General features: G+C 37.8%; 1 protein-coding gene across 1 annotated transcript; it reads right to left on the reverse strand.

The window, feature by feature from the left end:
• Positions 1-3124: 3124 nt before the first annotated feature.
• On the reverse strand, positions 3125-14911 carry LOC127506668 (interferon-induced GTP-binding protein Mx1-like). Its single transcript, XM_051883351.1, has 14 exons — positions 14414-14911; positions 14012-14101; positions 13483-13679; positions 12656-12790; positions 8202-8353; positions 7987-8125; positions 7655-7853; positions 7265-7343; positions 6994-7116; positions 6481-6613; positions 6211-6354; positions 6022-6098; positions 5354-5563; positions 3125-5261 (listed from the first exon to the last, which is right to left on the reverse strand). The coding sequence occupies exons 2-14, from the start codon at positions 14095-14097 to the stop codon at positions 5037-5039; spliced, it is 1899 nt and encodes a 632-aa protein (XP_051739311.1). The 5' UTR covers positions 14098-14101; positions 14414-14911; the 3' UTR covers positions 3125-5036.
• Between the last annotated feature and the right edge of the window lie 218 nt (positions 14912-15129).

The following is a 15129-nucleotide window of genomic DNA, read 5'->3' on the forward strand; positions in this document are numbered from 1 at the left end:
CTGTTTGGATGCTAGGGAGTGGCTTGGCAGTTGCCAATGATGATACTCCAAAGGGTGCTTACTAGTATAAATGATAAAAACAAACCCCCATGTCCCCCAAGATATCCCTCTTTGGGTTTCGGTTGCTATGGTGCTCGACAGTGGTTGCTAGGGCATGGCTCGATAGCTTCACAATGATCCTGAGAGACTGATTAGTTGCCTGAGTAAAATGAGCCCACCCCCATGACACTGTTCTGCAAAGATATCCATCTGGGCCTTTTATAATGGCAGTCTATGGGATCAGTTGCAAGGGTGCTCTAAATGGTTGCTAGGGCGTGGCTAGACAGTTTCCATGGTGTTAGTAATATTTTAGAGTATATGTACTTTTACTTCGTCCACCACTGCTGCTGTCCACCAGGGAGCTATCCTACTTAAAGACTAGTGAGGCAGCACTAGCCATAGTGACAGAAAACAGAGAGATTCTGCAGTACCAGAAAGGGGAAGCAAGGTTACTAAGCTACAAGTCTCATGGATACTGTTAAAGATAGTAATAGAGCAACAAAGATTAGAGTCAGTCAAAAAACAAGTAACCTGGTTACATACCCCAGGTGTTTCCTTACTTAAACACCCAATTTTTATGGGGAAGGAATTGAACGTCTCTACCCTCAAGCCATGTGCGACACTTATTAGAAGGCGGATCATAAAATAATTGAAGCATGCCATTTACATCATCAATCCAACCTCAGGGCCTGATGCAACCGCTTGTTACAACCTGTTAACTGAGGTGTTACTTCTCCTTAGTGATTCGGTCCTGTTTACCAAATCGCTTTCTTTTGATCACTTCCCTCAGATCTATAATACAGAGCCCATGTTCAGACATAAACACTGAAGCTCTGCAATGAAAATAGCGTAGCAGTATGACAGCGGACAGACGAATTTGTTGAATAAAGTAGTTATTTTGTTTTGTTTTTGCACACAAAAAGTATTATCGTCCCTTCATAATATTAAAGTTGAACCACTGTAGTCACGTTGATTATTTTATCGATGTCTTTAATACCTTTCTGGACCTCTATTTGTGGATCAGATACCCTTGGATTTCATTAAAAATATCTTAATTTGTGTTCCGAAGACAAACAAAGGTCTTACGGGTTTAGGATGATGTGAGGGTGAGTAAAAAAACATGGTTAGTAGGCCTATAGTTAAACCATGGTAATAACAAATTAACCATGGTTTAATTATAGGCCTATTAACCATGTTTTTTTGTTTGTTTGTTTGTTTGTAGTAAAACCATGGTTAATTTTATATAGCTTAATTGATGATTAAACTTCAAAAGGTGAAAATAAATGTTCTACAACTACAGGATTGCAGTTTCAAAGGTAAATGTGAGGTTTATCATTTTATATATTTTTTTTTAATTTTGTTTGCCAAAACCTGTATTTGAGCTGTGAAGATGTTTAAATTGTTTTTTTGCTATCATTTTACGGTTTAGTTACCACATGGCCATATAAATTCATTTTATATGTCCTACAAAAGGTCTTAAAAAGGTCCTAAAAAGGGTCTTAAAAACAAACCCCCCAGATATCCATGGTGAGACAGATGGGAAGAGTTGTCGTCATGAAGAGCTTTTTTCTTATATATGGGTTTAGTCACTGGTTATTTTCAGACACTTTGGCCCGGTTTCTCAGACAAGGCTTAGACTAAACAAGATTAGGTCTTAGTTCAATTAGGATATTTAAGTAGCTTTTATAAACATACACTAGAAAAAAACATTACTAGTGTGCATCTTGAGACAAAACAATGGCAGTGACAATTTACTAATTCATGCCTTCGATTTATTAAATCATGCACACGATTTACTATTTTGTTCCCTCGATTTATAAATCATGCGCATGATTTATAAATCGGGCAAACAAAATTGTAAATTGTGTGCATATTTTAGTAAATCGAGGAAATGAGTTAGTAAATCATTAAAAATGACAAATCATTTTTAGTTAAGTGTACTTTTAAGTTATCTGTGTACTTAAATGAGAAGACATTAGGTAAACTTAAAGGGGACCTATTATGCAAAATTCACTTTTGCATTGTGTTTGGACATAAATGTGTGTTGGCAGTGTGACAACCCTACAGTGAAAAAAATCCACCCACTCCTTTTTTTTTAATCCCCATAAATCATAAGCAGTGTCTCCCAACGACCTGTTTTCAGCTATGGCGCTAATGTGACGTCACATTAGCCACAGGCCCCGCCCACGACCGCTGACTGACAGTCCTGCACTGCCATAGTTTCCGCCCTCAGCGAGCTGTACGCTGTCCGCCATTTTCTCCGCGCTCGAGCAGCTGTAGCGACAACAATGTCTGGTAAGTGACTGAGATGTTTTGTTGTTGGATGTAAGAGTGAACATAACAGTCTTCATTTACCTACATCTGAGCCGCTGAACAGTGGATTAGTTTTATTTTTGAAGGGAATGTGCCACAGATCTAATATACGATTTTTGTAACGTTGCCTGCATTTTACGTTCACAGACATAACTGACTGTGTTGTGAACTGTGTGTGTTTTTGACAGAAACTTGTGTGTATTTGACAGTTTAAACAAAACAAAAAATGTGAAAGAGAAGTTACTCACGAGACTTGATGTCTGACAGCCAGCTGTCTGTGTAAAAGTGCGATCAGAAAACGATTCATTAGATGTTTAAACTGATATAGCTTTAAAACGCGTGGAAATAATACACTTTAATGATGAAAGAAGAACCATGTTATCCGTGAGAGTGATCGCGATATAGATGATAATCAAAACCAAGCAGATGTCTTGTTAATATTTGGCAGATTGAGGCAGGAACTGTGATCGTAGAGAGGGGGCGGGGCACAGCAGCTCATTTGCATTTAAAGGCACAGGCACAAAAACAGCCTGTTCTTGACTTTAGTCAGAAATGGGTATTTACAACATGGATTTATAAATGATCTGTGAGGTATTTTAAGCTGAAACTTAGACACATTCTGGGGACACCTGAGACTTAAATGTAAAAATCTTGTAAAAATGGGCATAATAGGTCCCCTTTAAAACAACAATTTGAAGATAAAACAAGTTCTTTTAGCTACTCAATTAAACTGCAGGGATGAGTTTCCTCAAATAATTTGAGTAGAAGCAACTTATTAGGGTTTACAGTGCAGTTTAATAAACAAAACACAAACCAAATACAAAACAAAGAGAACTAAACAATGACATTAACAAGAGTACTTGCCTATAACTTGAACTTGACATGAATAAACCTGGTTACATGGAGAAAAAAAAGAGAGCAAAGCTAGCAAAAGGACTATGGAAACAAAAGGGTTATATATACACATGGACTATGACAAACAAGATACACCTGAGCATGATAAAGACAATGAACCAATGACAAAACAGAACTGATTAAAACATGACAAAATCAACCAATGAAAACCTAACACATGAAGCAAAGGAAACACATGACCAGAACGCATGAGGAGAAGGTATTAATCTGGAATTAAGCAAAAATGTGGTTACAGTACTAATATACTAATTAAGTGGAACAGTGGGGAAAGGAGTTTACAGCTTAAAGGTACAATATGTAATAATTTTGTCCGCTAGAGGTCTCTAGAAGCCTATTCAAAACAAAGGCGTAGCTTGATGACGCCAAGTTTTAGAGCGGAATCTTGGGACATGTGGTCTCTACCTCAACGGACAGTGCAAAATAATAGGTATTGGAGTCTGGAAAAAATCTTGTTCATGGATGAGATTATTAACGTTACTGTAGTATGAAGCAGAGCAGGACCGAGTGTTGTGGGAGCTGAATGAGGATGCTGGAGCGATTGCGCAACACATGCCGCGAGCAGCGGAACTTTTATTATGCCACAGTCGCCAGCGCCGCTTCCGCTCTTCCGGTCATGAGTATGAGGTAACGCTGCTATGTTTATTATTATTAGATACATTTGAGTGTGTTAAAAATGTTATAACATTACTCTGAGCGTTTGCTCGGTGGCTGCTGTGAGACACTTGTTCCACACTGCAGTAAGGTAGATCGATTTTAGAATATCATATTAAATATTGGATGTCTTGTGTTGATAAATGGCATGCAATTAATTTTAAAACGTATTTTAAAATTGTATGATGGAGAAAATTCTGTATTACTGTTACTAAAAATAAAGCTGCATCTGATTATGCTATGTTAACTACTTGACAAAATAGTGTTTTTCTCTGAGGCATGGTAAAGCATGGTACTCGCAAAAAAATCAAGAAAATTAGATTTAAACAATAAGACTAAACGTGTTGAGCTATATAACAACAATTCGTTTTCTGTCTATAAATATATCAAAACAGATGTTCCCTTGTCTATTAAAACGTGTAATATCTTTGGTGTTTCCATGGTTTCTACAAAATAAAATCGGAAACCGAGGGTAACGCGGCTATGACGAAATTGACAGGCGACTCCTCACACGGCCCGGAGCCTTGGTTAAAATTGCAATTTTCTCACGATTTACAAATAGTTGGAAACATTTGGGATATTGTAAGTACTCAAGTGAACAAAATATATAACACTGGCCTAGTGGTTTTTGGATATTTTACTGCAAAAATATTACATATTGCACCTTTAATTAATAAAGTAAATAAAAAAATAAGATATATAGGTAAATCAAGAAAATAATGTATTTACAACAGAATAAGTTTAGGGTATTCCAATTTAATCAGCACTCTCAAAATAATAGGAAAACATGCAAATGGATTACGTGAACAATGGCAGGTTGAGGAGACTATATCTCATGCAATTACTGAAATATGAGCAGGAAAGAAACGCTATAATAGAAGAAATGAGGAAAAACAGACCTCAGAAATTAAATATTAAAGCTTTAATAAAATGGCCAAGTGAGATAAACAGTAAAGCTTTCTTTGAATTTATTAGGAAGACAGGGCTAATGAATAGAATCTACACTCTGTTCCACATTCTGGAGCAGAAGGTTTCGGTAATGCACCTATTATGTTGGATGCCGGCCGTCGTTAAAAACCAAGAAGAAGAAGAAGAAGAACAATAAAAACATAAAAAACTCAAATAAAAACATTAAGTGCTTCCTGAGCAGCAGTCAAACGGTCCAGTCTGGCATGTAGGTCTCTGCGTCTTGTACCAACTTCAGAGTTCTCAGACAGGAGCTTGCTCACATCTGCCCTGTCCAGTAAACACAACATGTCAGTAGACAGGAGCTGAGCAGTCTGCTTCAGCATGAAAAAAGAGATCATCATGGGCAGTTGGTCAGCCATCCGCTGCACCACAATCTGAAAGAAAATCACAGAGCTACTAAGCACTGCAGTTCATTCAGTCTCTGAACAAAGCTTCGTATTTGTTACTGAAAATTTGAAAAATCTACCTCATAATACGCCTTCAGCATTTCACTGTACTTGCTCTTTATGTCAAAAATAGGTGACTGCTCTTCTGAAAATTTCTCTTCACTAATCTCATTCAAGAACTTCAAGTAGATGGGATCTTGGGTGTAGATCATGTTTTCCATTTCAAACTGCTCTGAGATCCTCTGCTCTGCCTTGTCTTCCTGACTTGACTGAATATTGTTGATTTTGCTCTATGGGTTCAAATGAAGAGGAAAGAGAACCCGATTAAAGGAATATTCTGGGTTTTAGGGGTTGGAATATTGGGTTACAAAGAATTGAGTTACAAGTGCGCATATATAGCAAGTGAGGCAATTACAGTGGAAGAGGTTATCAATTTCGGTGATGCCGCCTTTTAAAAACTATTTAAAAATGTTGAATAATTTAAAAAAAAGGAAATTTAATGATAATTTCATTAAAAACTAAAATGAGAGTACACGTTTTTAAACTGCTGTGAAAAACTTTTTTTTTTCACCTTTTTTTCTGAATTATAATAATAATTAAAATGTTCTGTAAGGTTTCTTCTTCTTTTTTTTCTTTTCTGTTTTCTATGTTGCAAAAACACATAATAAAACACTTTAGGCCTATAGAATGGATTTTATCCCAAAATAAATAACTGACCAGTAAAAATGATTATTGTAGCAATATTTACCTCAGTGATTTTTTGAAGTACAGAGTAGTTCCGAAAGCATTTATAGGACACATCTTTGAATTGCTTGAGGATGATGTCTTCAGGAGAAATAGAAGTTTCACAATTTAGATATGCTAAAATTATTAAACATTATTTCAATTGTGATCTAATCATTTGGTTTTATAATGAAGATAAGATGTGTGATGGTACCTTTGATGGCACTGAGCAATTCCATGGCTGACTTCTTAAGTTTGGCCACATGGCACTGCAGAAACCACTCAAACATTCTGTAGTTGCTGAAACCGAGCAATTCCCTCCCTCTGTAATTCTGGATAAACTCTTTCAAACTGTAAACTTGTTTAGGAACAAGACGGATTTTTTATAAAATTAACTGACTTTTTGTAAGCTTATAACTCTTAGAAAATCACAACAGCAGTGAATTCAAGGTTATAGCATGCTTAATGTTGAAAATATACTGACAGGTTGGCTTTGAATGGTTAAGATGATCATTCCACTTCTTGAATTCAGCCCGAAGCTGGGAAAACAGATTTTCTGCATTGATCAGCTCCCCTGATGATAAGGAGTTGATTTGATCATTGAATCTTTTTAAGATCTGTGATAAAGAGATAATATTTGTTACATAAGCATGTTATTGTACATTATCATTTTACAGCAAAAGTGTTTTCTCTGGGGAGGTTAAAAAAATACATTTGGATGAGAAAATAATTTACAATACAACAACAACAACACAGGGAATTTAATAGATGCAGCGTTTCAATCATGAACTCTATAAACCATAGCACCACCTAGTGTCAGACAGTGGTGTGTACGTGTGCTTGAACAGTGGATGAGATTTGGGACCATCTGACGCCAAGATATTTTTACAGCAGGTGCACAAGGAGAATATCACAACAAACACAAAGGGTTTCCTGCAATTTGGACACTAAATGATAATTCTCAGAAGCAAAAAGTTGTGATGACTTGAGATCCTACTTCAATGAGGAACTGTTTGGCCCCCTTAGGGTCATTTGGCGGTCCAGGCTCACACTCTTTGAGCTCATTCTTCACGTCCCACAACTGTGTTATTATCTGCTCACTGAGCTGTGGCAGTGATTTCTGGCAAAGACGGATAAAAAAAAACATGATTTATTATAGTCTCTCAATCCATTTGCAATTCACGCTGCCATAAATTGCAGTTTTTCTGTACAACTACATTCATGTTCAGTGTAAGCAGGCCTTTAGAGTGAGACATTTAAAAACTTACTTTGATATGATCGACAAGATTCTGAGTCAGTTTGACAGCAAGACATTTAATAGTTGCTTTATCCTCTTTCAAGAGGCATCTGTAGAAAATGACAAAGCACTTTTTGTAAGGTGGTTTAGTTTAGTCCAAATAGCTTGTTAACCAGGTATTAAGAATAGTAACATCAATGGAACATTTTTAATAATAATAGAAAAGGTTCTTTATGGGAAATGGTTATAAAATGTTCTTCACACTCTTCTGTGGCATCACTGCATCACTTTTGAAACCTTTATTTTTAAGAATGTAGAAAACTAGTTGAAATTGAAAACAAAACCTGACCTAAACAGTACAAATCTTTCAGACCTATTTTTAGGAACACAAACTTAAATTATTTTATCCTCAGACTGTAACCTGAAAAACTCATGGTTTTGGAAGAAATCTCTCTCTATTTCTGTCGCCTCCTCCAAAGGAATTTTCTCATCGATCTGCTGTTGTCCTCTACACTTCACCATGACGTAACCTTTGTGGAGAGGAATCACTTTGTTGTGGACAATGTCCAGGATGTTCTTCTCTGTTCCTCTGTCTATGAGATCTGGCTTGGTCAAAATAGCTGTGAAATGAGAATGAAAAATAGTTAAATGTTAAAAATATTAATAGATAAAACAGTGAGTTAAGAACAGTAAAATGTGCATTTGTTGACACAGGTGCTCATATATCAACGATATTTGGTGAGAGTACATTACCGATGGTTCTTTTGCCCTCAGGATCTACTTCTTGTGCCATTTTTAATGCTTCTGTTGTTGCAATGTCAGTGTTACAAGGGACCACTACCAGGTTTATAGTCTCTTGTGTCTCAATAAACTTTGTTATCAGACTTTTAATCTACAAGACATGAGACATAGTTTTAAAACTGGTATGGTACTGAATGGGGTGTGATAATTCAGATTATACAGCTCACCTGGTTTCCAATATCCTCTGGTTGTCCTTTTACTGGGACTCGGGCAATTCCAGGTAGATCGATCAGTGTGAGGTCACACACATCTGGTGACATGACCTCTAAAGTGATGAGCTCATCACATATTCCAACTTTTCCTGCCAGCACATTCTGGGCTGTAACACACTTGTATATTTTAGCTTTTGAACTTTCCTCATATAAAAGGGGTCAATTATGCTACCACAAATTGATGTTCCCTTTCAATACGGATCACTCGCATTGCGTCAATAGCTGTCATGTATGGGAAAACTCAGTTTTTCTCAGAATATTGAAGCCTGATTGGTTCACGTCTGTGCACCTGCACAGACAAATGGTTTTTTAGCCTGCCAAAATGGGTGGGCCGACTGCCCATTTAAGTTGTGCTGAAAGGCATTTCCATCTGAATTTTTCTCCTTCAAGCATGAAGATTATATCCTCGCTGACTCTGAAGAGAAGAAGTCTTTCTGCTCGCAGTTAAAACAAGCCTCAAGCAGCAGATTAACGGTGCTTTAGCAGCGCTTCTCCTCTGCGGCTATCTGGTCACTCTGTAGGAGTAAATTCCATTTAAAAGAGCAAATTTTAAGTGACATTTGTTGCAAAATGTCGCACCATGAGTGTGGCTCATGCAGAGCTTCCCTGCTTCCCTCAGACCAGCACACCGAGTGTATCACTTGCCTGGGACACACCCACACCGAGGCTGCACTCACAGGGACCAGCTGTTCTCACTGCGAGAGCATGAGTATCACACTGCTGTTTTTTAAAAGAGAGCGATCCCATCTCACATACTCTCCCATTCTCTTCCCCTCTCGAGCCGTGATGGAAGAAACAGCAGAGCCACAGGGCGGAGCAACAGGCTGTAGTAAGCTCATGTCGGCCCAGCACCCGCTCAGCGTGATGAATCTCCAGTACTCTTCACCCGCGAAGACCAGCGCCCTGGTGTGAACAGCATGGTTTCATTTGGTGGCTCAGAGGAGGACTTTGATTACACTAGGTCTCTGGCTGCATCTAAAGCGGAGGACTGGGTGAACTTTACGAAGACTGTAGAAAAGCTGGGCTTGGAGTGGTCGGCTCCAGAGGAGCCTGCCCACAGTCGCCTTGATGAATGGTTACTGCAGCTGGGGCGACACCCACAGGCCTCCCACCAGCAACCAACCCCGTTCTTCCCAGAATTCACGAAGAACTGACTAAGTCATGGTGCACCCCCTATTCAGGACGCGTCCACTATTCCTTTTCTTCTGCCCTCACCTCGGTTGACGGTGCGGAGGAAAAAGTGTACACCAAGCTTCCCGGGCCACCAGCTGGTTTTCAGCCCAGGATATAGACTCTGCCTTGTGAGATCACATCAATACTCTTATTTCTACAGGAGCTGCTGGACGGTGGATGCACCCCGTCCACGCTCAATGTATAGTTTGCAGCAAACCACACTCCTATAGCTGGCCAGTCTTTTGAGAAAAATGACTTGGTCGTCAAGTTTCTCAGAGGTCCCAGGAGGCTGAATCCACCTCGCCCCCACACGGTGCCATCTTGGGACCTGTCCACAGTCCTGAGAGTGCTCCAAAGCTCTCCGTTTGACCCACTTGCAACAACCAACCTTCGGCTTCTCTTGCTAAAGACAGCCCTTCTGCTAGTTTTGGCATCGGTCAAGCAAGTTGGCAATTTGCAGGGTCTTTCAGTGGTCGCATCTTGCCTCGAGTTTGGGCCTAATGACAGTAAATTCATCCTTAAAACAAGAATCTATGTGCCTAAGGTTCGGGCCTTAGGGTGTACATTGAACACTCTAGCCAATTCAGGCAGTCAGAGCAACTATTTGGGTGCTTCGGAGGCTGCTCGAAGTCTTTGGACTTGCAGTGCCCTATAGGGGTGAGGGCCCACTGCACCAGGGGAATGGCCTCCTCTTGGGTTTTGTCTAGCAGAGTGTCCTTTGCCGACATCTGTGCAGCGACTGGCTGGTCCTCGCCATCCACCCTTGCCAGGTTTTACAACTTGGATGTCCCTGCTGTACAGGCATGGATATTGTTCGCTTAACCATTTCCCTGGGGTTTTTCAGGTAGCATCATGCACCAGGGGCTCCAGCTCCTGTTCCAAGCCTGTTTTGCTGAACAAACCTTTTAATATCCTATCTTTCATAAAGCCTGCTATGGGGCCTTTGTCACCAAGTGCCCCAGGCTACAGGCTCGCAGGACAGCATTCCATTCTCTGCTAGTAGCGTGGTGCTTTGAATTACATTCCCCATACACGTTATCTACTGATGCAATGCGAGTGAACCGCAACAAAAGGAAATGTTTTGGTTAATAACATAACCTTGGTTCCCTGAGATAACGGGAATGAGGATTGCATAGCTTGCTGCGCCTGCACGGGAGTCTACGCTGCCGCTCCTTAGTGGAAAAATTCTGATGAAAATGGCTTTGACTTTGGCCCCATCCAAAACCATTTGTCTGTGCAGGTGCACATGAACCAATCAGGCTTCAGTATTTTGAGAAAAATTGAGTTTTTCCCATACGCAATGCTCATTCCCATTATCTCAGGGAACAAAGGTTACGTTAGTAACTACTTCTTTGAATTGCAAGAATCACAGCATTGTTTTACAGCACAAATGACAACATTACCAGATACAATGAAAATGTTAAGGGGTAAAAAGTGAACTGTTTTTTCCGTAATATACTCGGTGTTGTTATAATTTGCTGCGACTTACAGTATATTCCAAAGTGGCATACAATGCAATACAATGCAGTTCACGTCAAGCATGCAAACATTTTGGACACATTTGAATTTGTGCTGAATGATAGTGCTAAGTTTATTTGCATTTTCCACATGCTGGCAGTTTCGTTTTGCTTTAAATACATTTGTTTATGCAAGGCTTTTATTATTAATATAGTTTATAATGAATGTCACTATCATTTGTTTGTTTTATAGGCTACTTATAATTTTCATTCATGTTCTGAATACCATTCAATTTGATGTTTTTTTTGTTTTGTTTTTTTTGTGGAGTGAAGAGATCTACATGTTTTTTTAAGGTTTGTAAAAGTTTCTACCGGCCTACCGGTATTTTAGGCTACATTATTTCTGAATGTAATAGGCTAGGTAAGCCGATGCGACTTATCTGTTTGTTTGTTTTTCTCTCTTGCTGTTTGTCAGCGCTTGTTTTAACGATTGACCAAGTTCAATCAGCGTTTGTCGGGTTGTATAAAATTACTGTAATCTGGTGATTGTCAGCGTTGGTGTCAGTGCAGTCTGTCAGGTGCAACTTAGTTTCTGGAAAATACTGTAGGCTAAAGGCCCATTCACACCAAGAACAATAACTATAAAGATAACCATAATGATATTAGCATCCGCACCAAGGAACAATAACTCTTAGTTTGTTCTAAGTGCACACTGGAAGGTTTGTCATCTGCCGCTTTAAATGCTCAAGCTCTTTAAAGCTGAATGAATTCTAATTGGCTGTCGATGTTTTTATCTTTCATCAGGTGGAAAAAATCATGCTGAAAGTGATTATAATGATATCGTTTCTCTGTGCAGTTATTGTTGTGATTGTGGTGTGAACTACAGTGGTGTGCTTTTCTTTTTATATTTAGAATGATTTTTAGAACTATATCTTTATCATTATCACTATAGTCATTGTCCTGGTGTGAAGATGCCTTATACATTAATACTGATTTAAAGGGTTAGTTCACCCAAAAATTTCTGTCATTAAGTACTCACCCTCATGTTGTCCTAAACCCGTAAGACCTTTGTTTGTCCTCAGAACACAAATTAAGATATTTTTGATTAAATCCTAGGGTATTTGATCCACACATAAGCAGCAATGTCACTGCATCTTTTGAGGTCCAGAAGGGTATTAAAAGACATCGATAAAATGGTCAACGTGACTACAGTGGTTCAACCTTAATGTTATGTTATGTAATTTTTGTTTTGTTTTTGCGCACAAAAAGTATTCTCGTCACTTCGTGACATTAAGGTTGAACCACTGTAGTCACGTTGACTGTTTTATCGATGTCTTTTAATACCCTTCTGGACCTCAAAAGATGCAGTGTCATTGCTGCTTTTGTGTGGATCAAATACCCTAGGATTTAATCAAAAATATCTTAATTTGTGTTCTGAGGACAAACAAAGGTCTTACGGGTTTGGGACAACATGAGAGTGAGTAATTAATGACAGAAATTTCATTTTTGGGTGAACTAACCCTTTAACTCTGTAAAAGTATCTTTTTTAGGCTTGACTTTGTGTTTAATGTTAAATTAAAGGTAGACTTTATTTGGTAGTATATATATATAGTACATTTAGTTTAGCTATATGTTAGTACATTTTACACATAGTTCCCTCAGTCACAACCAAATATGTTAATGCATATTAGGCAAGTGTTTTTTAAAAAGCTTTGAACACTTTATTCTTAACATTTTTTAAAAGAAAAAACAAAGCAGATTGCAAGCAGTTTTACTAACCTGTTTCAACATGTCTTTCAATCATTGATGAATTCGCAAATTCAATTCTCTTCTTACGGTAGGATAGAACAGCCTTCCACTTGATTCCAGTTACTTTCTTCAGCCTCAGCTCTAGTGGACATCTGGTGATAATTCCTATAGCAAACACAGTTCAGTTAACAATTATTAGAAAACAGATAATGTTATAAGAACAATATATATACAATTTGAATGTAAAACAGTCTTCACTACAAGTGATGGGCAGCAATGTCGTTTAAATTTCTCGGTAGCGTCGTTATTTTCTAAATAGCTTTTCATGTAAAAGCTGTTTTAAACCTTTCAGTAAGGTATGTGTATACTCTCTGACAGCTGTTCAGAATCAGAACTATAGGGTCTGTTTTGGGAATCTTTTAAATTGGTTCTTTTTACCCAGTTTAAATCATCAAAGTCACAAGTTATCATTTTGAGTGAGTTTGAATCAATTGGAACAGTTCCAGAATAAATAAATCATTCACGCAATTGAATCTGTTGGGTGGTTCCTCCAAACTATAAGTTGCTGCTTTCACACAGTGCTGTGCTGTAAGCTACAATACTGTGGCACAGTGTGTAGTACGCACTTAGCTCCCCCTCACACTGAACAAATTAGAGCCTAGCAATAATTTTCATACATTACACATGAAAAAAAAAAAATCAAAATAAAGTAGATTCAGTAAAGCAAGCTATTTTTTCCATGTAGCCTGTAGTGTAACGATCTACTTTTCACTGAAGGGTATCAACTTAGTTAACTTTTTTATAGAGTAGTCTGTAGCTTAGCTACATTTTTGAATAGCTTGCCCATCACTGCTCACCGCTTCCTCTTGGTAATGCAACTCCAGAAAGCGCTTCCAACACAGAGCTTTTTCCAGAACTCTGGTCTCCGATCACTGCAATAGTCGGTAATGCCAAGTCCTTGTGAACGCCAACTGACCGCAGATTGTCAATTAAATCAATGTATGGACGAATGCTCTCCTCTAAATGACTGTGAACCTCTCCCTTCATTTTCTCACTGTAAAGACATAAATGTACATTCATTTAAAAAAACGCATTGTATTATCTTATTCAGTTTATGTCCTTTCATATACTTCCCCATTTATTTGTTATAATCCATTTTTTATTTCTTTTTCTTACTTATGATTTTTTTCTTTTTTATTTGTATGATAAAAATGGTTTGATTTAATAAAAAAAAAGAGAAATCTAATGAATATAAAATTCAATTTTTTTACATAATAAATAAACTACGCCTATAAAAGCATAAAAAAGCATTTAAAAATAAATTTAAAATTAACTATCTTAAAAAATAGTTTAGTAATAAGCAAATTACATTTTTTTTTTACCAACCTTTGGTTTTGAGATCTATCATTGTCTTGTTCATCATCAATTTGATCTAGAGAAGAGAATAATGAAAATAAGCCTGAACTGGTCATTTTTCTGGGAAAACAAAAGAGGAAAAAACAAAGTTAGTTCTGAGAATAGTTAATGTCCTTGTTTTTGAATGACTCTTATAAATTATATAATTTAGATTTCATCCAAACACAGTGTTCGTGTTGATTAGAGAAGTCAAAAAGAGTTGAAATGTGTATGTGTCATGTGAATTTATAGTGCATCACACCCATGATAAGAATAAAACTGAAAGTAGACACAGAATAAACATGCAAGACATTTTCATAATTTTTGAATGAACGACACAGCTTTACAGGATTTTGCATTACAGGAAATGAATTTGTGCGTATGTGGGTTTACCTTATATGCCTGCAGGGCAGGATCAGGGGCCAGGTACACTATGCTATTATGTCTTGGGTGTGTTTGCACTTGTAGTTTGGTTCTCTTGGTTCTTTTGGTCTGGACCAAAAAAGAAAATGATACATTTAATCCTGGTTCGCCTAGCATTCACACTGTTTTAACACCAAACCTAGAGAGAAAACAGCTTTTATGATGTACATTTTGTAACAAAAGAATGCTGTGTGCTGGGCTAAATGTGCTCATTGTTTGTGTGTACATGTGATGGTATATTTTTACCAGTTGAGATCTCATGAAGAGCTATAAAATGTGTAAAGAAGTCAATACAGCACCAGGAATTCCTCAGTTACACACAAATGAAGATCTGCTGCAAGGAAACGCCACTTCTGATGCCTGTAATGAGCAACATCGTTCCTCTGATGAGAGAAACCAGGTATGCTTCAGCATTCTGTCATTTCTAGGGTCACATCATGTTCAGGACACCTTAAAATAAAGTGATACCAAATAAACTAACAGTTTTTTTCAACCTGCTGAACCAGTTCACAGATTAGACTGAATTATTTGTTTGGAGTCGTACCCTTTGTTCAGTTTATTTATTTATTTATTTGGTCTTTGCAGGATTTACTCAACTAAGGATGAATTTAAAAGCAAAAGATGTTAGTAAGGAAGCATAGCATTTTGCTGGGGGTATGATGAAAGAATATAGTCATAATGGAAGT

Source organism: Ctenopharyngodon idella, chromosome 24 (assembly GCF_019924925.1).
Source record: "Ctenopharyngodon idella isolate HZGC_01 chromosome 24, HZGC01, whole genome shotgun sequence".
Classification (NCBI taxonomy): Eukaryota; Metazoa; Chordata; class Actinopteri; order Cypriniformes; family Xenocyprididae; genus Ctenopharyngodon; species Ctenopharyngodon idella.

Excerpts from the sequence above, each read along its gene's own strand:
- LOC127506668 (XM_051883351.1), bottom strand. The coding sequence starts at position 14,097 with ATGACCAGTTCAGGCTTATTTTCATTATTCTCTTCTCTAGATCAAATT. Across the intron at positions 6,614-6,993 it reads CCAAACAGTTCCTCATTGAA|ATCTTAAAAAGATTCAATGA; the intron begins GTAGGATCTCAA and ends TCTTTATCACAG. Across the intron at positions 6,099-6,210 it reads ATTGCTCAGTGCCATCAAAG|ACATCATCCTCAAGCAATTC; the intron begins GTACCATCACAC and ends TTTCTCCTGAAG.